General features: G+C 43.0%; 1 protein-coding gene across 8 annotated transcripts in view; it reads left to right on the forward strand.

Moving 5' to 3' along the window:
- TTLL5 (tubulin tyrosine ligase like 5) overlaps positions 1-25,528 on the forward strand; it is a 252,183-nt gene that overhangs the window by 160,346 nt on the left and 66,309 nt on the right. For all 8 annotated transcript variants that reach the window (XM_045822847.1, XM_045822851.1, XM_045822844.1 and 5 more), the window contains 2 exons: positions 145-340; positions 25,123-25,340. In XM_045822847.1, coding sequence (XP_045678803.1) covers positions 145-340; positions 25,123-25,340 — 414 coding nt within the window. The remainder of the gene's footprint in view (positions 1-144; positions 341-25,122; positions 25,341-25,528) is intronic.

Below are 25,528 nucleotides of genomic sequence, written 5' to 3' on the forward strand. Positions count from 1 at the left end.
GGCGAGTCAGATGATTTAGCACACAAATAGGTTTGTAATTCAAACTGTGTTTAGTTCTATAAAGGAAAAATACCTGAAATACTTCTATATTTTTTAATTCGTTCACAGAACCACTCTAAGAAATCTGCTTTCTTCTCCCTCTAGGAGCCTCCAGATCGGGGGCTTTGCCTGGGAGGGAGAGGTGGAGAACAATGCGTACAGCAGGGCCACCGGCGTGGCCCCCCAGCACAAGTACCACCCCACCGCAGGCAGCTACCAGCTCCACTTCGCTCTGCAGCAGCTCGAGCAACAGAAACTTCAGTCCCGGCAACTTCTGGACCAGAGTCGAGCCCGGCACCAGGTAATTCAAGATGGGACTTTCCCAAGTACTGGCATCTTCCTTCTCTCAGTAATAATGGCAATAGTAAGGTCGATGGGAAATAGTAGGAACACAGTTTACCAAAGTTGGCCAACACCACCATGGCTTGGATGGTTCTTGGGGAGTCTGCTCTCGGGGAAGAAATGTTCTGAAGCCGTGACATTGGCTTTACTGTGGAGTGGTGCTGAAGCAGTTCTGCCATTCTTCCATGTGAGTGTTTCTCCACAAACGTCTCTGCTGTAGTATTTACCCTTTCTGTTGTGTGATCTTAGTCAGTGACTTCCCAGAGGGTCTAGCTCTCAGATACCTAAAAGCTAGCATTAAAAGAAAATTCTTTCTAAATGTATGCCCCTTGCCTTCATTGACTTGGTTTTCAGAAGCGCATGATCCACCAAGATTTTCAAGGAATAAATCACTTTCACGTTCTTATAAGAAATGGTCGCAAGTTAAGTTGTCTTATGGTTTGATACTTTGTACTCCAAACAATGCATACCAAAATATAACGACGGACTCAAAACCCTTGCTATCACGGAGCTCATGCTCTGGTGAAAGGTTGATTCTCTACTCACAGTCTACGAAAGGACAGGCGCTCCTCTGACTGTGTGCGAGGGACCGACCTCAGTTTATTGCACCTGCATATCAGCGTGGCCCCAGTGACAGAGAAAGGATGGCATCACAAAACAGTCAGGCCATAAAGAGTGAGTTTTTTTTATGAGTCAGGATTATCACAACAATCCCTTACCCTCTTCTGCCATGTTCTACTGGGCAGAATCAGTATCAATTCTGTGAGCTTCTCTGACTTTCAGTTATGTAAAGAAATGTCTTCTGTCAGCTTAGTCTCCTGTCATTTGTTCTTTTCTTATAAAAATGTAGTGTGCATTGGTTTGTGCAAAATTAATATTCATTCTAGGGCTAAGGCAGCATTTACCAAAGTTTTTTCTTTGGAATAAACTAATTACTACTATGCTCCCTACTTATCTTTTCAACTGCTGTCCAGGTTCAGACGTATTTGTTGTTTCAGTACGACTCAGCACTTGGTCATCTGTATCTGTGACAGAGTACTCTGTATATTATATTAATTCCTTGCAATTGAGAAGTTCTAAATGCAGGCGTTTGTGAAGTAGTTTGTTAGGTCGTTTTTACTGGAGAAATATCCAGACTTCTCATCTGGAAAATACGGAATGTAGCATCTCGTTTTGATTGCCACACTGCCTTTTGTCAGGTAGAAATGTTCTTCTTTAGAAAGCCTCATGGGTAGTAGAGGCATTGAAGCCGGTTTACATTTTTGCAATTGTAGATATAATTGTGCATCTTTGATAGTTTTTTTAATCTTGTGAATTTTTAAAAACTCTTTAAATTTCTAAACTCCGACATCATTCAGAATACTTGAGAATGCCAACTAAATCAGGTGCTAGATTGTAGAGGTATCATATGTAGCCTTATTTCTAATATGGGAGTATAATCTAGGGCCTAACATATCTAGACAGTTGGTTCTTTATCATTTTTAATGCTTCCATACCTTGAGAATGGTGGGTGATTTTTTTTTAAAGGAGGTGTTTATAGGGCATTGAAGTTTTGAAGAAGGGAACACAGTTTTGCCGATGTTCATTTCACTTTTAGAAACTGCTTATTTTTAAGTCCTCCTCAGCCTTTTGATGAGCTTTCGGCAACTCACATTCCTTTGAAAATTTGGAGGACTACTCTTCTTGTGTGGATTTTTTTCCCACTGAGGATTATACTGGTTTAGCTTCACTGAACTATGAAGTATATGGAAAATATGTTTTTTAGAATCTGTCAGAATATCTGTCTTGGGGAGGAGTCAGAACTCCCAAGAAGGGAGTTGTCTCATGTCTCCTGGAGAGGGAACAGAAAATCATTCATCACAATTTTATGTATGTTTATGCATCATTTTATTTCTTCCCCCTGTTTTGCTAATCCACAGTTTTATTTAGGTAAGAATGAGGAAGGGTGAAGTTCTGGGACTGTGGGAGAGAGCTAAAGAAACTAAATTCTGTTAGCTTAAAGAGTTTGTAACTAATAAAATAGAAAATAAGATATTAAATGTTCTTGAGTGAAAAGGTGAAGGGATTAAGGGGAAAACCCTCCTAGACACAGACAGCGGTGTGGTGATTCCCAGGGCAAAGGGGGTGGGAGGAGATAGTAAAGGGTATGGGGGGTAACTGGCGATGGAAGGAGACTGGACTCCAGGTGGGGAACACACCATACAACATACACATGGTATAACTATAGAATTGCACCCCAAAACCCATATCATTATATTAGCCAATGCCACCCCAACAAATTCAATAAAAAAGAATAAAGGTATTAAGTGTCCTTTTTTTGTTGTTGTTTTATCTTTATTTTTAATATATTTTATCGATTATGCTATTGCAGTTGTCCCATTTTTTCTCCCCTTTATTCCCCTCTGCCCGCACACCCTCCCACCAGCATTCCCCCCACTTAGATCATGTCCATGGGTCGTACATATAAGTTCTTTGGCTTCTCCATTTCCCATACTATTTTTAACCTCCCCCTGTCTATTTTGTACTACCGATTATGCTTCTTATTCCCTGTACCTTTTCCCCCATTCTCCCCTCTCCCTCTCCCCACTGGTAACCCTCTGTGTGATCTCCATTTCTGTGATTCTGTTCCTGTTCTAGTTGTTTGCTTAGTTTGTTTTTTTGTTTGTTTGTTTGTTTTTGTTTTAGGTTCAGTTGTTAGTTCTGAGTTTGTTGTCATTTTACTGTTCATATTTTTTTATAGTTTTCTTTTTCTTAGGTGAGTCTCTTTATATTTCATATAAGAAGGGCTTGGTGATGATGAACTCCTTTAGCTTGACCTTGTCTGGGAAGCACTTTATTTGTCCTTCCATTCTAAATGATAGCTTTCCTGGATAGAGTAATCTTAGATGTAGGTCCTTGACTTTCATGATTTTGAATACTTCTTTCCAGCCCCTTCTTGCCTACAGGGTTTCTTTTGAGAAATCAGCTGACAGTCTGATGGGAACTCCTTTTCAGGTAACTGTCTCCTTTTCTCTTGCTGCTTTTAAGATTCTCTCCTCATCTTAAATCTTGAGTAATGTAATTATGGTGTGCCTTGGTATGTACTTCCTTGGGTCCAACCTCTTTTGGACTCTGAGCTTACTGGACTTCCTGGAAGTCTATGTCCTTTGCCAGATTGGGGAAGTTCTCCTTCATTATTTTTTCAAATAAGTTTCCAATTTCTTGCTCTTCCTTTTCTCCTTCTGGTACCCCTAAAATTCAGATGTTAGAACATTTAAAGTTGTCCCAGAGGTTCCTAAGCCTCTCCTCGTTTTTTTGAATTCTTGTTTCTTCATTCTTTTTCAGTTGAATGTTTATTTCTTCCTTCAAGTCCAAATCATTGATTTGAGTCCCAGTTTCCTTCCCTTTCTCTTGGTTCCTATACATTTTCCTTTATTTTACTTTGCATAGCCTTCACTTTTCCTCTATTTTGCCACTGTACTCAGCCACTTCTGTGAGCATCCTGATTACCAGTGTTTTGAACTCTGCAATCTGATAGGTTGGCTATTTCTTCATCACTTAGTTCTATTTTTGGATCTTTGATCTGTTCTTTCATTTGGGCCATATTTCTTTGTTTCCACACAGCTGTGTTGTAAGGGGCAGAGCCTTAGATATTCGCCAGGGCGGGGCAACTCATGACACTGTGTTGTTCTGCTGAATGTCAGCAGCAGAGCAGGGAGGAGGGGTCAGAGAGGAAACAGTGCCACTTGCTCAGCTCTTGAGGGCTTGCAGTCACTACCCCACTATCCACAAGCAAACTGGGCCCTTCTGGTGCTGATTCCCGGGTGGGTTTGTATACGTTCTAGGACCCCGTGAGTGTCTCCAATGAACTCTATAGTGAGACTGGGAGTTTCTCGTGCTGCCACAGTCCCCACAGGTTTTACAGTCAGAGGTTTTGAGGCTTTATTTCCCTGGGCTAGAACCCTGGGTTGTTCAGTCTGTCTTGTTCCCCATTGTTTCTCCTGGTTTGTCCACAAGCAAATGTGGGAATGCTCATTCTGACAGCTGCTGCCTTGTCGAGAGTCCTCTCTGCCCTAGTTGCCCCTCTCTGCCCCTCTTATTGGTCTGGACGAATGTTTCTTCTTTAACAGTTTCTTCTTGGTTGTCAGACCTCCATACCGTTCAATATTCGGGTAGTTCTGGTTATTTTTTGTTTTTAAATTTGCTGTTGTCCTTTTGGTTGTACAAGGAGGCAAAGTGTATCTACTTATGCCTCCATCTTGGCTGAAGTCTAATTGATACTAAGTGTTCTAACATTAGGAAAATTTAGTAACTTAGGGCACTTTATTTCAGGGGACAAGAATCACTTCACAAAAGGAACAAAGCCCTACTGAGTTTTAAGCCTCTGTTTTTAGCTTACCTTGTGACCGTGCTAGACCTGGAGGCTGTAATTACAACGGAATTGTTGATTGAAATGTGGTTTGCATCCTCAGTATGTCCTGTACTTCTGTTCTTGGGTTGACTTTTAGAAGAGATTGTTTTTCCGATGAACTTCTTATGCTTTGGATTCATTTTACTTAAGTGTAGGTAGCCGTTGATATAGCTAACAATTTGGTCAATTGCTTGTTTAAGAGCAGTGGATAGAGTTGAAATCCAATTTATCTAGCATTCTTCTACAAGAGAGAACTGTTTACGGAGTAGGACATTAAGGAGGACTTTATATTTATTATATTGTAGTATAGTATAGTATAGTAATTATATTATAGTTACTGCATATTAATTATGTATGTGGATGGTGCCTTTCATAGTGATCTCCTAAAAAATGTTCTGGGAACTGTCTTGCAGCCTTTCTTGCATGATTTGCAGGGGAAGTTCTCCTTCCTTTTTGCACACAGCTAGCCAGCTTTTTGACGGTGTTAATTTCAAGGAGGCACACTCTGATTAAGGACATGAATTTGGAAATGGGCATCTCTAACCGTTCATGAGGGGTAAGCTTTCGTCTTCATCTCAGTATAGCATTTCACTCATAAATCTAGAAAATTGTCATGCACTGAATCAACCCCTACTTGAAGCTGGCCCTTTAACATGGGCATGGGAGAGGAGAGTCACCCAGAGCCACTGGCAAAGTTTCCCAGGACAGAGGTGCAAAGAAATAGGTGTGATCCAGTCCATTTGATAGAGAGCCTGATAAACAAAAGACAAAATTGAAACTATGCGCTTTTGCACGCTGATGGGTCAAACTAGCCGTTTTGTTTTGTTTTTAAGACATTGTTCTAAACTGAACTAACATGCAAAACAGACACAGACTCATAGATGGGGAGCAGATGACAGCTAATGGGGGTGGGTAGGTTAGGACAACAGTGCGGTGTGATTGCCGTGGGGAGGAGGGTATAAGAGGACTAAATGGTAATAGAAAAAATATATACAATAAAGATTCTATTTTACAAAAAGACATTGTTCTAAGTGAGAGCAGAGGTGGGCACACCTAACTCTGTAAATGGCCATGTGGGGGGCACTGCAGACTTTGCAGCCACGGACGCAGCCTCTGTGGCGAGCGCACACCTCCGCCGTGGGAGAGCGCAACAGCCGTGGGAAATACGCGAGTAAACGAGTGCGGCTGTGTTCCAGTAAAACTTTCTCTGCAGAGACCGGCTGGGGGCTGCAGTGGCCTTCAAGCCCCGATTTGTAGACCCCTGGTTCTGAGCAACAGAACCCCGTGGGGGGCCTGTTAAAACATCACTCTCTTCCTTGACCCCATTGGTGATTCAGTATTTGGGATGGGGCTCACTTATTTCAGTGTCCAAGTTTCTGGGTAATATTAAGGCTGCTCTTCTGGGCCTCACACTTTGAGAACCATTGAACTAGAAGGAAAAGAGATGAGAAATGTCTCCTTTGTTATTTGTTCTTGTCCTTTGGAAGGGAGACGGGATATGGTAAAACTTAACGTTGCCCTTATAAAATTTTGGCAATCATTTTTTATAGGAACTTTGTTTCCATCTTTCTCACTCCGTCTACTATAGTCCCTTATAAATAAGTTTTCCAAACTTGAAAATCTCCTTGCTCATTCTTTTTATCAGGGTACATTGTGCTCAGCAACCACTGCTCCCAGGGTTCAGTTTCATAGTGGACAAGAGATAAGTCACAGGACAGATTCCTCCCTCTTTGTTTTAAAAATAGCAGCCAACACTTAATAAGCACTTTCTGTGGTCCAAGCACTCTTCCAGGTGCTTTATAAATATGAATTCATTTAGACTGGGTTTGGGGTGGTTGGGGAAATTGCAGGATCTCGATAGTCTAGGGATGGTGGCTATGTCCGTCTCTGTGTCTCCGGGCTGGTTTCCCTCATTGCTTCCCACTTCTTTCTCACGCTGGCTTCCCGCTCCTGAAGAAGGTTAGAAAGTTTTCTTTGAGCTGAGTCGCGGGCCTTTCTTGGGCACCAGTGATTGCTGGTGACATCAGCATGAGTGGCCCTCCATACTGGGGGTCTGTGAGGAGGGCTTCACTGGCTCTGGGCCCCCCCCAGACCTGATTCTAATTGCCGACATTGAGCTGATGTTATTCTTGGCCCAGGACAGAGCGATTACTCAGTAGTTTCTGTTAAAGTGATCCTTTGTTAAACCTCTGCTCCCAGCCCCCCCCCCCCCGGCTCCCTCCCTCCCACTCTCTTCTCTGCCTCATCCAGACTGGAAAAAAAAAAAAGTCAAAAAAGCAGAAAAATTAAGGACATTTTGAGGGCCAAGGCAGAACTGCTGAACTTGAACAAGCAAGGTGGAAAGGGGGATTTTAATTTTTCAGTGGTTCCCAAAGCCCTTCAGTGTTTAGTAGACTTACCTTCAACCTAGTAAGGGAACTCAAGGCAGGAGAAAAATGTGCATCCTCAGTTCTTCTCATCCTTCCGCTCCACCTGTTCTTTACCTTCCCTCTCCACGCCAGGCCCAGTTCCACCAGACTGACCCAGACTCACTGAGGGCCCGCAGAGACTAGTGTTCCTACGACAAGCAGGGGAGCGCGGTGCGGGGCAGCTCCGTGTGCACATCCAGGGGTCTTTCATCATGCTAGTAACATCTTGAGTGCCCCACGTAATGAGCTTTTGCTAATGGTCTATATAGGCATGCACATGCGCCACCTCACAGGTGTGGAAAGGATTCCCATATAAGCCCAGCCAAGTCTTGTTATTCTGCTCCTAAAAGTTCATTGCATGTGTCTAGAAAAATTCTGCCCCCCTGGTGGAATGAATACTCTTTCTCTAAGCCTTCAGCCACTGTGTGTTTGCTTTGTGGGGGAGGGGGAAGAAGGAGAAATTCAGCAGGCACCCGGCTTTTCCAGGCGGGCAGCAATGACATGCAGCAGGCTCCTCGGCATGGCACAGAGAGAGCAAGCGAACAGGCTGGCTGTGCAGGGGAGGGGGGGAGCCGGGGAGCCTTTCTGTGTTCTTCTAATGGAGTACGGAGAAGAAGGTCGGACCCGGGCGTGCAAGGGGAAGAACTTGGGCCGGTGGCTTGAGGTCCCGGGGCAGGTTGACCTGAGTGTCGTAACCTGCTGCTGCTTTGTTTTTTCGGTTTGGTTTGGTTTGGTTTGGGTTTTTGTTCTGTTTTTCCTTCTGACCTTTATCTGGAACTCACACAACGCTTTGTTTCTAAATCATGATGATGACAGTGATAATGATGATGACACTCCTAGAATTAATGATGATTAATTTTCCTAAAACCATTTGATTTAGTAGATTTTGCCAAATCAAACTTTTTTTTCTTACCTCATTCAAACACATGGAAAATATGTGAAATAATACTATTTCACATGTAACACTATTGTTCATTCAGTTGTTGAAATAGTCATGCTGGGCAAGCTTTGGAGTCAGGTAATCCTTACTTTGAATCTTAGCCCTGTCCGTTCCGTGACCTGGGACAGGTTATTCAGACTTCTTCGAACTTCAGTGTGCTCCTCTGGGACATGAAGATGATAGTGTATGCCTGTGGGTTATCGGGAGGGTTATAATCCTCAGGATGTTACTACATGCGAAGTGCTGAACTAGAGTTTTATTTGTATTATCATATGGAATCCTCACAACTGCTCTCTTATTAGCCCTTTTTATAGATGAAAAAACAGTGCATCATTTATGTAGCTGTATCAGAGTCACAGAAGTAGTGAACAGAAGAGATGGGATTTGAACCCAGGTGTGTCAGCCCAGCATCCAAGCTGGTGGCTGTATGCTACGTGCTACCTCCCTGATAGTGTATTAAAGCACTCAGTAAATAGCTATATGTATCATTACACAATAAGTACACTCAACAAGTCCTTACTGACACCTACAAAACTGCATTTGAAAAGTTTTTCCCACGTACCTTAACTAGTCTGCTACTATATATAGGTACTGTCACAAAAGAAGAGATTTACTTCAATAGCTGTAAACTCAGGTCTAGGCATTATCCCAGTTACCACAGATCCTTAAAGAAAGGTCTTAAGAAGGTGTTCCTGGCCTTAAAACTCAGGAATGTCTATACTTTACTCTCCCTTGTGCTACTGTTACTCAGTAATATCCTGGAAATACATTCCACAAGTTTGGGGATTCAGAGCACTTATGTGGGTTGTTATTAAAAACAGGAATTATATCTTCAATGATCACTTTGGCCTTTTTAAAAATTCTATTAAATTTATTGGGGAGACATTGCTTAATAAATTTACATGGGTTTCAAGTGTACAATCTATAATACATCATGTGTGTATTACACTGTTTGGCCTTTCAACCCTGTTATTTTCACTGTTCGTACTATTTTAATTTCATTTCTATGATAGGTGTTTTTGAGAAGACTACTAGAAATTATGGCAGGTGTCTACGAATGTGAATACCACAGCTGACACCTTTGCGTGATTAATATTATGCTTGCTTTTTTGGTACCTTATAAATCTAATTCTTAATGCATTATTACAACACAGACATCAGTTCATTATGCTGATTCATTACTGATAGTAATAGAAGTCCCCTGGTTTCTACCAGCTTGTTTTCTGAGCTGCTGCTAGAGTAGGGTCCCTCTGGAATAGGAGAGGGAGGAAGGCGAGGGCAGGGAAATGGGTGTATAGGGTGCTAGCTGCTGTATTGTCTTCATTCCAGTGATGAGGAAACTGATGGTCACAGTGGAAGTAACCTATGCAAAGTTGCAGAGCTAGCTAATTGCAGGGATACTTTTCAGACCAGGTCAGAGGGCTTCCAAAGCTCCTTTTCACCCTACTACCCTCCCCCTGGTAGAAGTGGCTCTTCATGTGCTTCTTGTTGTTTTACAAATTTATCACCCAGCACATAAGGCATTCCAATGTTATTGCTGCCGCCGCCGCTGCTGCTGCTGCTGCTTCTGCTGCTATACACTCTATACGCAAATACAAAAGAACGGCTCGGCATAATGAACCAAAATTCAGAACTGTCCCGCTTCTGGGGATATTAAAAGGCAGACGTTCACCTATCATCTACTTGGGACCAATCTTGTTCATTTGTTGGATATTCTTAAAGGGTGGTTTTGCTACAGCTGCCTGATGTCAAGTTTTGTTTCCTCTCTCACCCTGTGACCTGTGGTTTGTTTCTGTTTGTCTGGGGGCATATGAGGGACTCAACCGCAGTAGCTTTGTGAGAGGAGGAAAGACGTCATCTCTAAACATGGAGAAGCCCATCCGAGACAGGTGCAGCCACAGGAAAACGCGGAATGGACACATGACAGCAAGGTCTGTGCAAGGTGCACAGTAGGTCAGCCACGAGAGATTCTAGGGCAAAACACCCAAAGTATACACTTGAAGACAGAGGCAAATTAAATATGTATAAACTCTGAATTTAAAGTCGTGCGGGGACTGAGGGACCGCCTCGTCCATTCCGTTTTACTGATCAGGAGATGCAGATACAGACGTGTTTCAGGCGAACGAGGACCCTGATGTATGAGTAACTCCCTAAAACTGCTGTTAGATAAACGGTTTACCTGAACAGAAAATTGAAAATGAGGCTATAAATTATCTTTTTACTAATTGAACTCTCAACCCGGGGTCATTGCTGATCTTTGAGGTTACTTTTATATACATAATACATACATAATACTTACTTTCTTTAACCTTTAAAATAAGTGATAATGATTTGCTTACAAATTTGTCAGCCTTTTCTTCCTGGAGTAAAGGAAGTGAAATCTCTGTCTTCTAAATGCATCTGATGAAAACCGGACACAGTGCTGGGTCTGCCGGAGGTTTGCTTTGGAAGGAGGACTTGATTTCAACGGATTTGGTGTAGAGGGAGTAGAGGGAGCCGGCATGGCACGAGTCAGGAAGGCAGGGCAGCGCAGCGGGTTTCTGAGGTCAGACTCCTCCGTGGGTGCGGATCCCAGCTTGCTACGGCAAAAACTCAACGGAAGTCCATTGGTCTTACTGTTACGTATTACTTTTTGTTTCATTATGATAAAAACACATAGCATAAGCTCACCCTCTTAATTATTAAGTGTACAGCACAGTGTCGTTGACTCCATGCACATTGTTGTACACCAGATCAGTGTAACTTACTCATCTTGTATGACTGAAACTGCTCATTGAACAGCTTCCCACAGCCCACTCCCTCAACCTCTGACAACCACCGTTCCACTTGGTGTTTCTAGTTTGACTACTTTAGATACCTTGTACGAGGAGGGACCAAAAACAAAAATGGAATTACGTTCTGGAGGGCAGGCCCCGTGTGGTACAGGGATTCCCCATTAGGTGAGTGTTCTGGGAACCCATCTGCATCAGCACCAGCTGGTGGTGTTGTGAGAGGCTGCGCTGGGCTTCAGTGAACTTTTTTGAAGACTCTTTCAACACATTTGCCCATTTCATGATGGGGGATTTACGAGCGCACCTGCCCACACCACACTGAGTGTTTAGCATTTTTTTACTATTTTTGACCAAAAACATCATGACCCCCATGCCCCATCCTCTCTATTCACCAAGTCTCACAATGAGTGACATTTTTTTTGTTTCCCCAGTTTAAAAACAAAAGTCCTCAAAAGGGAATGTTTTGCCAATGTGGAAGAGGTGAAACATAAGGCATCCAAATTGATGAGTTCAAAACTGTTTTGAGCAGTGGAAAAGATGTCTTGATAGGCATACTGCATCAAATGGAGAGTACTTTGAAGGTGACTGAAGTTTACACATGTCAGAATAAATAGACAATTTTTTATAAATAAATTCTGGGTTTATTTTTGGGTCCGCCCATATAAATAGAATCATGCAATATATGTCTTTTTGTGATTGGCTTATTTTATTTAGCATAATGTCCTGAAGTTTCATCCATTTTGTTGCATATGACAGTATTTTTTCTAAGGCTGAATAATAGTCTGTTATTGTAGGTACATATATTTTCTTTATCAATTCATCTGTCTGTGGACATTTGGATTGCTTCTACATCTTAGCTATTGTGAACAAACTTCAGTAAACATGTGTGCAAATATCTCTTCTATTTGTATTACTTGTAATGTAAATATACATGGCATTATAATTTAACTTGGGAGTTTTAGTTAACTACTGCCCTGTGCCAGAAGTGAAAGTTACTTAAAATATAGTAAAGAAGGTGTTTTATGAGAAGTTAAAGGCTCATAAAGTATTAGCTACCTTTTTAGTACTATTTACTTATGTAGACAATCAAAAAATATGTACAATTTAATTTGTTCACCATTTCTAGAGAGAGGTGTGAGAAGAGTAGAAAGAATAAACAGTATGATGAAATGATTAAAAGAATATGTGTTGATTGTTAGCATGTTTGTCCAAAGGCATATATGTCTTAAAAACATTTTAAAAAGCCAGCATCAGCATCACATTATGAACCACCCTTTCATGGGCCACATGTTATTTCCTCACAATAACCAGGGAAGGATGAGGAAAGTATCCTCTCAGACATACCGATAGAAGTGTGACCTGTTCAGCCTTCACAGGAGGACATTTGAGAACAGATACAGAAAAGGACTTAAAACAGAGGCAGCCTCTGCCTTCTGACCTAGCTATTCTGATCCAGCATATGTGAAAAGATAGAGATACATGGTTTTTGTCACAACACTGTTCTTAAGTGACAAGCAGGACTCACGAGGGGGACCTTCCCTGAAGACACTGTTGGAAACGCCCCCCATCGCACCCTCCCGCTTCCCCTGTCCCTGTTCCAGCTTCATGTGCCTTCACAGCCCTTTTCTAGTGCGGTGATTCTCAACCGTTTTCATCTCATGGCACATGTAAACTAGTCCGTACAATTCTGTGCACACCAAAAAATATATTACTTTTATCTTTTTGCTGATCTGACAAAAAATAGGTGTAATCTTGATTCATTCACACTGGACAGCTGTGGTGGTGGTGGCTGTTGTCATTTTTTTATTGGGCAGTCTAAGGGAAAAGAGGTCAGTGCCCCTGACTAAATCATCAGGTACTGCCCATTTTAAAAACTCCTATAGCCCTGGCTGAGGTGGCTCAGTTGGTTGGAGCATTGTCCTATAACCAGAAAGGTCATGGGCAAATGCCTGAGTTTTGGGTTTGGGTCAGGATGTGCACAAGAGGTGGCCAGTCAATATTTCTTTCTCACATCGATGTTTCTCTCCTTCTCTTTCTCCTCTTCCTTTCCCCTCTCTCTAAAATCCATAAGCATGTCCTTGAGTGAGGATGAAAAAAAAAATTTCTTGCAGCACACCAGTGTGCCTGCCACTTGCACACCAATCAAAAATCGCTGCTCTAGTATTATGTAGTTTACTGTTCTTACTTACTTCATCTTGTCTATAGCTTACCTGGGCCCAGTTGAATGTAAATGCTATAAGGGTAGAACTTTGTTTCCATTTCTTTGTTCTCAGATGCCCAGCTCTTGGTGCAGTGCTGCCACATAACGGACACTTGACAAATGTTTGTTGAGGAAATGAATGAGTGAACCCAATAGGTTAAAAAATTACATCGCATTTTTATTTGCATTTCAAAAGGCCTTTCTGAGCTTAATAATAAACTCACATAGCATGAAGGAAAAAAATTGACGGATTTGACATATACTCAGTGGAAGTGTCTCAGCACTATTGATAAAACTCAGAGACTACTGTTGGTTCTTTGGTTGCATTACATGAACAAGTCTGAGGCTCATGAGTGTATATATATATTTAATTATATTTTATTGATTATGCTATTACAGTTGACCTGATTTTTCCCCTTTGCTCCCCCCCTCCACCCAGCAGCCCCCACTCCCTCAGGCAATCCCCACACCATTGTTCAGATCCATGGGTCATGTGTATAAGTTCTTTGGCTACTCCACTTCCTGTGCTGTACTTCACATCCCAATGGCTATTCTGTAACTACCTATTTGTACATCTTAATCCTCTCACCTCTTACCCATTCCTCCACATGCCCCTCCCATCTGGCACCCATCAAAATGCTCTCTGTATCCATGATTCTGTCTCTGTTGTTCTTGTTTGCTTAGTTTGTTTTTTAGATTCAGTTGTTGATAGATTTGTATTCTTTGCCACTTTATTGTTCATAGTTTTGATCTTCCTTTTGTTAAATAAGTCCCTTTAATGTTCCAAATGATAATGGTTTGGTGGTGATGGACTCTATTACTTTTTTCTTGACTGGGGGACTCTTTACCTGCCCTTCCATTCTAAATGATAGCTTTGCTGGGTAGAGTAATCTTGGCTGTAGGTCCCTGCTTTTCATGACTTTGAATATTTCCTGCCAGTCCCTTCTAGTCTACAAAGTTTTGAGAAATCTGCTGATAGTCTTATGGGGACTCCCTGTAGGTAATGAATTTCTTTTCTCTTGCTGCTTTTAAGATTTTCTCTTTATGTTTAACCTCTGGCATTTTAATTATAATGTATCTTGAAGTGGTCCTCTTTGAGTCCATCTTGTTTGGGACTGTCTGTGCTTCCTGGAACTTCTTTGTCTATTTCTTTCACCAAATTAGGGAAGTTTTCTTTCATTATTGTTTTCAAATAGATTACCAATGTAATCTATTTGAATTGTGTGGGGCTGGGGCTCCTCACTCCCAAGATATCCCTCCTAAATTCTTGCTCTTTCTCTTCTCCTTCTTACACCCCTATGATGCGAGTGTTGGACCTCTTAAAGTTGTCCTAGAGGCTGCTTATACTATCCTTGTTTTCTTTTTTTTATTCTTTTTTTTTTCTTGTTCTGATTGGTTGTTTTTTGCTTCCTTATGTTCCAAATTATTGATTTGATTCTTGGCTTCATCCATTCTACTGTTGTTTCCTATAAATTGTTCTTTAATTAGTTTATCCTTCACTTCTGATTAGATCTTTTTATGCTTCTGAGGTCCTCATTAAGTTTTTTGAGCATCCTTATAGCCAGTGTTTTGAACTCTGCATCTGATAGACCACTTATTTCTATTTTATTTAGTTTTTTTTTTTTTCTGGAGCCTTGATCTGTTCTTTCATTTGGGCTGTGTTTTTTTTTGTTTGTTTGTTTGTTTTGTTTTGGTTTTGGTTTTTTTTTTTTTTTTGGCTCCTCATTTTGGCAGCCTCCCTGTGTTTGTTTCTATGTATTAGGTAGAGCTGCTTTGACTCTGTATCTTGGTAGTGTAGCATAATGTAGTAGGTGTCCTGTAGGGTCCAGTGGCACAGCCGCCCCCCATCACCCAAGCGGGGTCCTCAAGGTGTGCCCTTTGTGTGGGCTGAGTATATACCCTCCTCTTGTACTTGAGCCTTGGTTGCTGTTGGCAGGTCAATGGGAGGGATTTACCCAGGCCAGTCAGCTGCAAGTATTGGCTGTGACCACTTACCACCAGCCTCTGCCCCCCGTGATCAGGTGTGCAGGGGAAGGGTGGTAGCGCTCTAACATGGTCTGTAGCTCTCCACTAGATGCGCTGGTCCTGGGTTTTCCTGGGTGGTGCAGGTCCTACCTGTGTTCTGCCTGGGGCCACCCTGTCTGAGCTATAAAGCAATTTGAGAAGGCTGCTACTTGTGCCAGGCTTGGGGATATCCAGGAGAAGCCAAACTGTGAATCTAGGCTGGCTGCTGCTAGTGCAGGGCCTGGGGCTCACTGAGGCCAGTTTTGCTTGTTTGAGAGGATTTAAGAAGTAGTGGAGCTTGAGCCAAGACCAGCCATTCATATGGAAAAGCAGCTTGGGTGGACCTGTAAATTCGGTGGGGCAGAGTCTCTGCAGATCGCCAAGATAGGTCAAACAGTGTTAGCCAGGCTGATGGAGTCTCAGAAGATATGGCACCAGCGTGATGGCTCTGTGGAGGGAGGGTTTAGAAAAAGGTCAATGGCCTCTGCTCGCCTTGATGCCAGAGACTTTGGTTTCTCCCTGTGTACCACTGGTGCCTGTAAGCTGCTGCCCCGGTTCTGGAGCTCAGAGGGTGTGCATCTGTGTGTGGGTTCTTTTAAGAGGAACTGCCTGGGACTGTAGCAGTTTCTTCCATCGACTCAATTCCTGCTGGGTTTTGCAGCCAGAAGTTTTGGGTTCTTACGTTCCTGGCACTGGAACCCTGGGCTAGGCAGCCTGGTGTGGAGCTGGGGCCCCTCACTCCCAAGATATCCCTCCTGAATTTTTATCCACCACAGGTGGGTGAGGGACCATTGCATTCCACATATGCACCCCTCCTGTCAGTCTGGGTGGGTATGGTTTCTTTAATTCTGTAGTTGTCAGATTTCCATTGAACTCAATTTCTGCTGGTTCTGAGTGATGTTGTTCCATATTGTAGTTGTAATTTTGATGTGGTTGTGCAAAGAGGTGAGCCGTGTCTGCCTATACTGCCATCTTGACCGGAAGTCCATGAGTGTATTTAAATATCTGTTTTTCATTATCTACATTGCTGCTCAAATATTAGCAATTACAGTTGATTGAGGGACAGTCTGAAGCACAGTGGTTTCTTTTACTGGTTAATTATAGTTTCTCTTAAATTGTTCTATCCAGATGAGTACCTGTATTCACATCCTGTACAGTAGACCATTTGAACTAATATAGAGCCTTCTTTCCTAGTTGCTAAAAGAGAAGGAGTTTCTTAATTGATTTTAAAAATGGAGTGGTATGCCAGAGGACTTCCAGTGTCTTTGGCAACTCAAAGCCCTGTCTCCAGTGTCTGTGTCATCGTTCCTTCTCTGTAGGAGCAGTAGCATCTCCAGGGTTCTGCCCCATCCCTGTCAGGGATGTGGCACAGCCCAGTGCCTGGTCGCAGTACCAGAGGCTGCACTCTGTTCCTCTCGCTTAGCCTCCAGTCTTGTCCCGGCAGGTAAGCATTGTATGTGGAAGACGGCCAAGAACTCCGCACAATGTGAGAGAGAGGCCTTCTGGAAGCTTGCTTTTGCCAAAACAGAAACAGCTACCCTCACCCTGACCTCAACCCTGAGCCTTTAACAGTATCATGTGGCTGCACAGAAGACATAATGCGCTCTTTGAACAGCTCTGGGCCTGGTTTTAGTGAGGTGAGCGATTCGCGTCTTACGTGCTCAGGAGGCTACACCGTCCCAGGACTTGAGCTGCCAGAGAGAAACATGCTAGAAGCGGCTTGGTATTCTGTGTAATGGGAACTTAATGCAAGTCAGATAAAATCTCACGTGGGGAGAATAATGCCTAGAAATGTTTGCTCTTCTGAACTCAGAGTAAAAACTAAAAGGGGGGCACAAAGAGAAATTAACCCATTCAAGTAGAGATCAACATTTGCCTATCTTATCCCCCTCAGTTTTCAAAAAGGGAATGTAGAGAGCTGTTTTACTACAAAGAACCACCCAGCTCTGTTCCTTCACCAAGAAGCCTAAGTAAAGACTAAAAGGAGTGTTTTTTTGGAAGGAATTTTAAAAAAGAAGAAAAAAGCAAACCTCCCAGAATTTAATCTCTCAACAGTATTATCTTTCGAGTGCGAGAGCCCAGATCTTGCTTCCCTGTAGCCTTCCAAGGCGCAGTCTGCGTTCTGTCTATCAGAAGTTCCTGCTTCCCACCCACGAGGACCCTTCTGTTGTGGGACAGGGAGGGCCTTTCCAGTCTTTTGCCTGGGGCCAAGCCAGCCCTCAAACTGTGGTTTTCTCTGAGTCTCCTTGCTGAAGCATGGCCGTTTCCCACACCCAATAAAGAAGCACAAGTCCTGTATACGTTGCCCAGGTCTTGAGTCGAGGCCAGTGATCATACAGCTCTCGCATCCCCAGGACACTGGTGGCAGCGCGCCCCCATCTCCGGCTTGTGAAGTCACAAGTGCACAGCGCTGATGCCGTATATCCAAACCTCACATCTCTTAGAGACTATACAGAGAGAGCTTCATGTAATTGTTCTGTCCCTGTATGAGTGACTATCAAGGCAAAACAGTTCACATGTTCTATTTGCTGGTACAGCTTTAGGATTTGGGCTAATACAGGCTATGGGGGCCCGGGGTTCTGATTTCTGCCACTAGTGTAAATGCATCCATTTATGTTTGCTTTTTTTTTTTAATTAATTATATTCTCTCTTTTTAAAAAAAATTTTCCAAAGGGGAAGGGAGGGAGAGAAACATCAATCTGTGGTTGCTTTTCACACACCCCCAACTGGGGACCTGGCCTGCAACCCAGGCATGTGCCCTGACTGGGAATCGAACTGGCAACCCTTTGGTTCCCAGGCTGACAGTCCACTGAGCCACACCAGTCAGGGCTATGTGTCTACTTTTAATGGTTGCCTGAGTATTTTTCTGGGTTTCTTATCAGCTTTAACTTATTAGATTCTTGATTGATTTAATCTCATCCCACTTAACCTTGGCTTTGGTAAAACACCTGGGGGCTTGTCTGCATTACTGACAGTTTAGAATGTGGTCTGATATAGAGTTGTAGTCATTTAATTATTCATTCAGTGTATTAAAGCATGCTCACCAAATGCTTTTGGTGAGAACCTAGAGGCTTTTTATTTAGAAAGAGTGTCTGCTTATTTGAGGAGCAGTACATTTATGCTGTACTGAGGCTGAATTAAGTAAGCTTGACTCTGTAGTACACAGGTGGCAAACACAAGGCCTGCGGGCCGAATCCGGCCCTCCACCTTGTTTTATCCAGCCTGGCACCTTGTTTCTGCCCCACGGCAGCACCTAGCTCTTTGCCCCTACTTAAGGGGTAGTTACATTTATACAGTCCTAAAGTTATATTCTGCCCTTTGAAGGCAACCACAAGGCCAATGTGGCCCCCGGTGAAAATGAGTTTGACACCCCTGCTCTAGTAGATTGATATTATTTCTCAGCTCCTTAGGATTTTACTCGGCTGCTATGTAATAGAACCCTCTCCCCCATCCCACCCCAGTGGTCCGAACAAGTTAGAGATGTATTTTTTTCCCCATATAATCAGAAATCTAGCAATAGGCTCCCCCAAATCCCAGGTGCTATCAGGAATGCATGTTCCTTCCGTCTTTATCCTTTGCAGTCCTTAGCAAATAACTTTCCCCTGACGCCTGTCTGTCTCTGGCTGGGTGTCATATTTTGGGTAAGAAGAAGAACAGTAGTAAAGGGCAAATTTTATGAGCTGACCCAGTCTACCTGCCTTGAAGAGCTTTCCCCAACACTGTGCCTGGAAACTGTGTTTATATTTCAGAACTGCTATTCCCAAGGAAATAGAATTTTTTAGCTGAACACACATTACCCAGACAAAATCAGGGTAGTCCTATTAAAAAGAAAGAGGGAAATGATACCCAGGCAAGAGGTAGTCTCCTAAGCAGTAAGTTCACCTAACTTATTGTATGTTGTTGTTTGAGATAAAGACTGATCTTACTACTATAGGACGGGGTGTCAAACTCATTTTCACTGGGGGCCACATCAGCCTCGTTCATGGTTGCCTTCAAAGGGCCAAATGTAATTTTAGGAGTGTATAAATGTAACTACTCCTTAACAGTTAAGCGAGAGCTCAGTGCTGTGGCCGGGTAGAAATAAGGTGGAGGGTTGGATTCAGCCCTTGGGCCTTGTGTTTGCCACCTGGGTGCTAGGACATCAGTGTCTACGTTCCTGCCACAGTGTGTATCTAGGAAGGTGAATTTATTTTTGTTTGGGATCTGCAAGAGGGCTTGCTTACATTTTGTGGCTGAGTGCAACTGAAATACAAGTAACACACTCGGTGCTATTTGAAGTCCAAAGAATAGTCTGTTACAAGATTACATTTCTGTGTAAATACAGACTTGCCTGTCCTCCTGCATAGGAATTTATTGTTGTGAAAAAAAAAAATGAATAGTTGTTATAATGTGAGGTTTTTTTTTAATGGACTAAATGTTTCTTAAGCACCTTCTATGCACGAGTCATTCTGGGCACTGTTGATGAAACAAAAATGAACCAGATATAAATCCAGCCTTTTCCAATGTGTACAGTGTCCAGAAGGAGAAAAAAACACATACATCAATGGCTGTAATACCAGGTAGAGTGTGCTAAATGTGGTAAGACACATACCAATCAATTTTTATAAGCATTCAGAAGAGGAAAAGATTATTTATGTGAGAGAGAATTGATCAAATATGATCTCGGGATCCTAAACATATGTTTCCATTTTCAGAGTTTGCTTTCACAGCTAGTGAGCATCATCGTAAGACGAGACAAATATGTTGAAAAAGACACAACCAACTACCATTCACAGATCACTGCAGACAGAGGCAGACTCGCATGTCATGCTGTCCTCGGTCCGTCAGTAAACTGAGGGAGAGGTTTGACAAGGAACAGAACATTTGTTGAGCGTCTGCTGTCCGTACCTGGTACTTTATTTCAAGAAATCTATTGGATGCCTGTGCTAGATTTTGCTTATGTGATTTTCACTTAATCCCCAACAGTCCAGCAAAGTAATTATGATTGCGTATGAGGAAGGTGAAGCTCAGAGAGGAGGTTAAGGAACTTGAAAAGGTCACCCCATTTATAAGGGACAGAGCCTCCATTTGAACCTGGGCATCATTTGCCTGCAAAGCCATGCCCTCTTCCCCTCGCCGGATGCTCTGCCTTTCACAGATGACCTAATCTGGTCTCGTAGCCGAAAATGCTGAACAGTCGATTCTTTCTTCAACCCTGTGCAATGGCCGGTCCTCTCCCCAGCTGGCTGGAACTTGGGGCTTTATTTGGATACTTTGACTCGTGCTCAGAGTTAATTTGTTACATGCTCAAATATTATTAAAACTTGACTTACTCTTGACTCTTTTATAATTTTGTTTTTTTTTAAATTACATATAGATGGGACAAAATTCTAAAAGGTATGAATTATATATAGTAAAAAATCTGTTTTCCTCCCACACTGACCACTAGCTACCCAGTTCTTCTCCATGGAAGTTCCCAGGTTTTTGTATCTTTCAGAATCGTTCTGTGCAGACATTAACATCGTGTGTTTGTGTGCACGGTGTTATATATGTACATTTGTGTTTATTCCTTTTTTCACACGAAGTTTACTATACTCGTTGCTCTCATCTTGTTCTTCTCATTTAGTCTTTGTGTTCAGATGTCCCAGCAAGACTTTAGAAAAGAGGAAAACTCAATGAATTTGAAAATATGGTTGTCTCTACAACAACGTGTATTGAGTAGATGTTATCACTGATGACATTTCCCTCACAACGTGAAAACTCTAACTCAGTAAAGGATATTTTTATTTCTAAGAGCTCTCTACTAACCATGATTTTTCCTCCCCTGCTGCTCACCCAGTGACATTGGTTATGAGTGGCCAAAGCAGAACTCTCCCAGCCTCGTCCTGGTCTCTGGTCTCTTCCCCATCCCAAGTGGGGCGTCTCTCAAGCACTCTTCACATCCGAGCTCCATTATTGGGGTGTAGGGGTGAAAGTAGAAGCCTCGGGTGGCCCATGCCGGCCCCCTTCCTCCCCTTCCGTGGAGTCGCTCCCTCCGACTTCCAGGCGCTCAGACACGGAAACAGGAGTCAAGGGGAAGGAATGGGTTTGTTTTAGAGCCAGCACCGCACGCCTGGTCGGTCGTTGCGCCCTCTGGCCACTGAGGTCCTCAGAGGGCTTGCTGCAGGTGTCCCTGCTGTGGGTCAGCGGTGCGGGTGAGTGCACGGCGCTTCAGTTCCCCTTGGGTGGTTCACAGAGACAATGCGACTTCTCAGATTGGTTCTCTAGGAAATTCTGCGGTTCTCCCTCTGAAACCCTTTGTTCTTTGTCAGGCCTCCAAAACACACGTGTGCATGCAAGGCGCCGTTATCCGCCTCTTACCCGCCTAGCCCTGGACCCTGGGATAAAGGACATCCCCAGGCGTGAGTGTGGAAGGGTTGGTTAACATTGTACTAAAGCTACTCAGTTCATCTTTTTTATCTTAAAAAGTAAAATTCATACGAGACAAAAATAATACTAGTGAAGACTATCTAGAAGGCAAATGTTTCCTAAGAACATCTTATTCCTTTTGGCCTTGACATGAGAAAATGACATTTTTCTTTTTTTTTTTTTGAAGATTAAGATTTTTTATTTATTTTTAGACAGAGGGGAAGGGAGGGAGGAAGAGATGGACAGAAACATCACTGTGTGGTTGCCTATTGTGCGCCCCCCGCAGAGGACATTACCCGCAGCCCAGGCATGTGCCCTGACCGGGAACCAAACCTGTGACCCTTTGGTTTGCAGGCTGGCACTCAATCCACTGAGCCACACCAGCCAGGGCAGAAAATGAATTTTTCTTATGTAAATATCTATAGATAGAATCAGTTACCTGAAATCCTTTAATAAAATGTCCTGTGTATTTTTCCCATTGTATTATTCTCAATATTATTTCGCATTTAAAGCTTTTATAATGCATGCATATTGAAAGCAGTGTTGAGACTTCCAGTCAAGATGGAGGTGTAGATAAAAACATGGCTCACCTCCTCGCACAACCACAGCAAAAACTACAACTGGACTAAAAAACAAATATTACCCAGATTCGTCAGAAAATCGAACTGTATAGAACAACCAAGGAAGTAAAGCAGTCACATTCATCCAGATGGTGGGAGGGGGGTGGAGATACAGAGGGTGCGGAGGCATGGAGACACAGAAGGAAGGGGTGGTCACACACCCATGTGTGGTGGATAAAAATCGGGAGGGAGACCTTGGGGGCGAGGGATTACCACCTCACAACGGACCATTCAGCTCGGGGTTCCAGTATCAGGAAGATAAGTCCCCATAATGTCTGGCCGTAAAACCCAGTGTGGGTTGGAGCGGCGGAAGAAACTGTGGGATTCTCAGGAGTCTCCTCTTAAAGGGTCTGCAACAGGCTTAGGACTTAACGCTGACTGCCTCTGGGCTTCATCAACAGAGCAGCAGCTGGAAGGGCACCGGTGGCATACGGGGAGAAACTGAAGTGTCTGGCATCGGGGCGAGTGGCGGGCGACGGCAGGCAGCAGCACTGTCCCTTTCATGGCGTAGATGTGTTTCAGGCACTGTCCCCCACACAGAGCCACAGAGCGACAACACCATATCAGAGACTCCATCAACCTGGTTCATACAGGTTACCCTGCCCTGGTGGTTATCTAAGGCTCTATCCCATCCAACTTATGGATGCGCTTTTCTACAATAGGCCACACTACTAAGATGGAGTCAAAGCAGCTCTACCTAATACATAGAAACAAATACATGGAGGCTGCCAAAATGAATAAACAAAGAAATATGGACCAATTGAAAGATATAACAAAACTCCAGAAACAAAATGGAGATAGGCATCTATCAGATGCAGAGTTCAAAACACAGGTTGTTAGGATACTCATTGGGTATTTCAACTGCATAAAATAGACCCAGGCAGAAATGAAGGTTATACTAAGTGAAATGAAGAAAAATTTACAGGGAATCAACAGTGGAGTGGATGAAGCTTAGAATCAAATCAATGATTTGGAACATAAGGAAGAAAAAATATGCAATCAGAACATTAAGAAGAAAAAGAGTTAAAAAGAAAAAGGATGGAGTAAGGAGCCTCTGGGACAACTTCAGACATGCCAACATTTGAATCATAGGGGTGCCAAAAGTAGAAGAGGAAGAGCAAGAAATTGAAAACTTAATTGAAAAAATAATGAAAGAAAGTTTCCTAATTTAGTGAAGGAAATAAACATACAAGTCCAGGAAGCAAAGAGAATCCCAAACAAGATGGACCCAGAGAGGACCACACCAAGGCACATCATAATTAAAATGCCAAAGGTTGCCCTGGCTGGTGTGGCTCAGTGGATTGAGTGCTGGCCTGTGAACCAAAGGGTTGCTGGTTTGATTCCCAGTCAGGGCACATGCCTGGGTTGCAGGCCAGGTCCCCAGTGGGGTGGGAGGGCACATAAGAAGCAACCACACACTGATGTTTCTCTCCCTCTCTTTCTCCCTCCCTTCCCCCCCTCTAAAAATAAATGAATATAATCTTTTTTAAAAATGGCAAAAGTTAAAGATAAAAAGAATTTTAAAAGCAGCAAGAGAAAAGAAGAGTTACCTACAGGGAGTCCCCATAAGACTATCAGCTGATTTCTCAAAAGAAACTGTAGGCTAGAAGGGATTGGCAAGAAATATTAAAAGTCATGAAAAGCAGGGACCTACAGCCAAGATCACTCTACCAGCAAAGCTATCATTCAGAATGGAAGGGCAGGTAAAGTGCTTCCCAGATAAGGTAGAGCTAAAGGAGTTCATCATCACCAAACCATTAAATGATGAACATTAAAATGGCAATAAATTCACAACAATCAACCATTGAATCTAAAAAAATAAACTAAGCAAACAACTACAACAGAAACAGAATCATAGATATGGAGATCATTTGGAGGGTTATCAGTAGGGGGAATGGGGAGAATGGGGGGAAAAGTGCAGGGATTGAGAAGTACAGATTGGTAGGATCAGAATAGACGGGGATGTTCAGAACAGTGTAGGAAATGGGCTGGCCAAAGAACTTACACGCATCACCCATGGATATGAACTAAGGTGGGAGATTGCCGGAGGGAGTGGGTTGTACTGGGTGGATGAGGACAAAGGGGGGGAAACTGGGACAACTGTAATAGCATAATCAATAAAATGTATTTTAAATAAAAGAAAGTGGTATTAATAGTATTGAAGGGCCAGCAGCAAAATTTGTGATACAAAACAAAAACAAAACAAAGAAATGTATTTCTAATGAGATAAATAAGTTTTAAGAATTTTTAAAAGATCCACTTGAGGAAGTGTACATTTACATTCTAACTACACATATATGTTGGTGTTCGTAGTGTTTAGACAGTGATTTTTAGGTTTCTGTTCATTTGCGGGCTTACCATCCGAGCTAAAAAGACCCTTGTGTTGCCCTTGTATCCATCATGTAGCGATTTTGCTTTGAATGTGTTTTCAGAGGTCCATCTTGTGATCATGGTGAGGTCAACAAGGCGTTACTGTGCCAGAATTCTACAAATAGCCCTCAAGGCCTTGTGAGGCCTGGCTCCTGGTTTCTGTTCCGCCTCCTCTCTCCACTCTCGGGGCCGTGCCTCAGCCAGACTGACTTCTTCCCCGTCCTCAGAATGTGGACCTCCTGGGGGGGAGCACAGGGTTCTGTCGGTGGGCTCAAATGTCACACCCGCCCGGTGGGAGGCATTCGTTAAATATTTGTTGAATTTAACAATGAAGGGGAAAGTAAGTCGCAGAGCCCGAGTGCTTTTCTGATTTACACTTACGGACCGACACACAGCACCCAGATGCCCTGATGCCTTGCCAAGAGTTCGTTCAACAAGACCATCCCAACTGTGCTTCAGATTTCCCTTCTCTGGGTCTAGACCTGCACTGGCATAATTAGAAAGGCTTTTGGTTTTTTCCTAAAAAATTACTTTAACAGTTTTCCTTTTCCTTTTGTCCCACTGAAGAATTACAAACCAGTCGTTCGTGTATAGCAAATGGATTGTCAAGGCCATCACCGCTGATCTTTTTTTCTGTTCTTTTTCTTCAAGGCAATCTTTGGCAGCCAGACACTACCTAACTCCAATTTATGGACAATGAATAATGGTGCAGCTTGCAGAATTTCAAGTGCCACAGTTGGTGGCCAGAAGCCAACCACTCTGCTACAAAAAGTGGTGCCACCTCCAAGTTCTTCCTCCTCCCTGGTCCCCAAACCCCCATCCAATCACAAACAAGTCCTAAGAAAGGCAACATCCCAGAGGGCTTCCAAGTAAGTTTTCAATCATCTCCTGAGTTATATCAATTCTGTGCTAATAGTGCTCTTTACTTATGGAATTTTCAAGACACTTGGTACTGAATTGTTGAAAACAAGAGCACCTGGTGGGTAATAAAGGCTAACTCTGGTTCTCAGCGCTGGCTGCAAATTAGAATCGCCTGGGCTCTTGCTTACCCTGTGGG

This window comes from Phyllostomus hastatus, unplaced genomic scaffold, assembly GCF_019186645.2.
Source record: "Phyllostomus hastatus isolate PE091 unplaced genomic scaffold, TTU_PhHast_1.1 phas_scaffold_501, whole genome shotgun sequence".
Classification (NCBI taxonomy): Eukaryota; Metazoa; Chordata; class Mammalia; order Chiroptera; family Phyllostomidae; genus Phyllostomus; species Phyllostomus hastatus.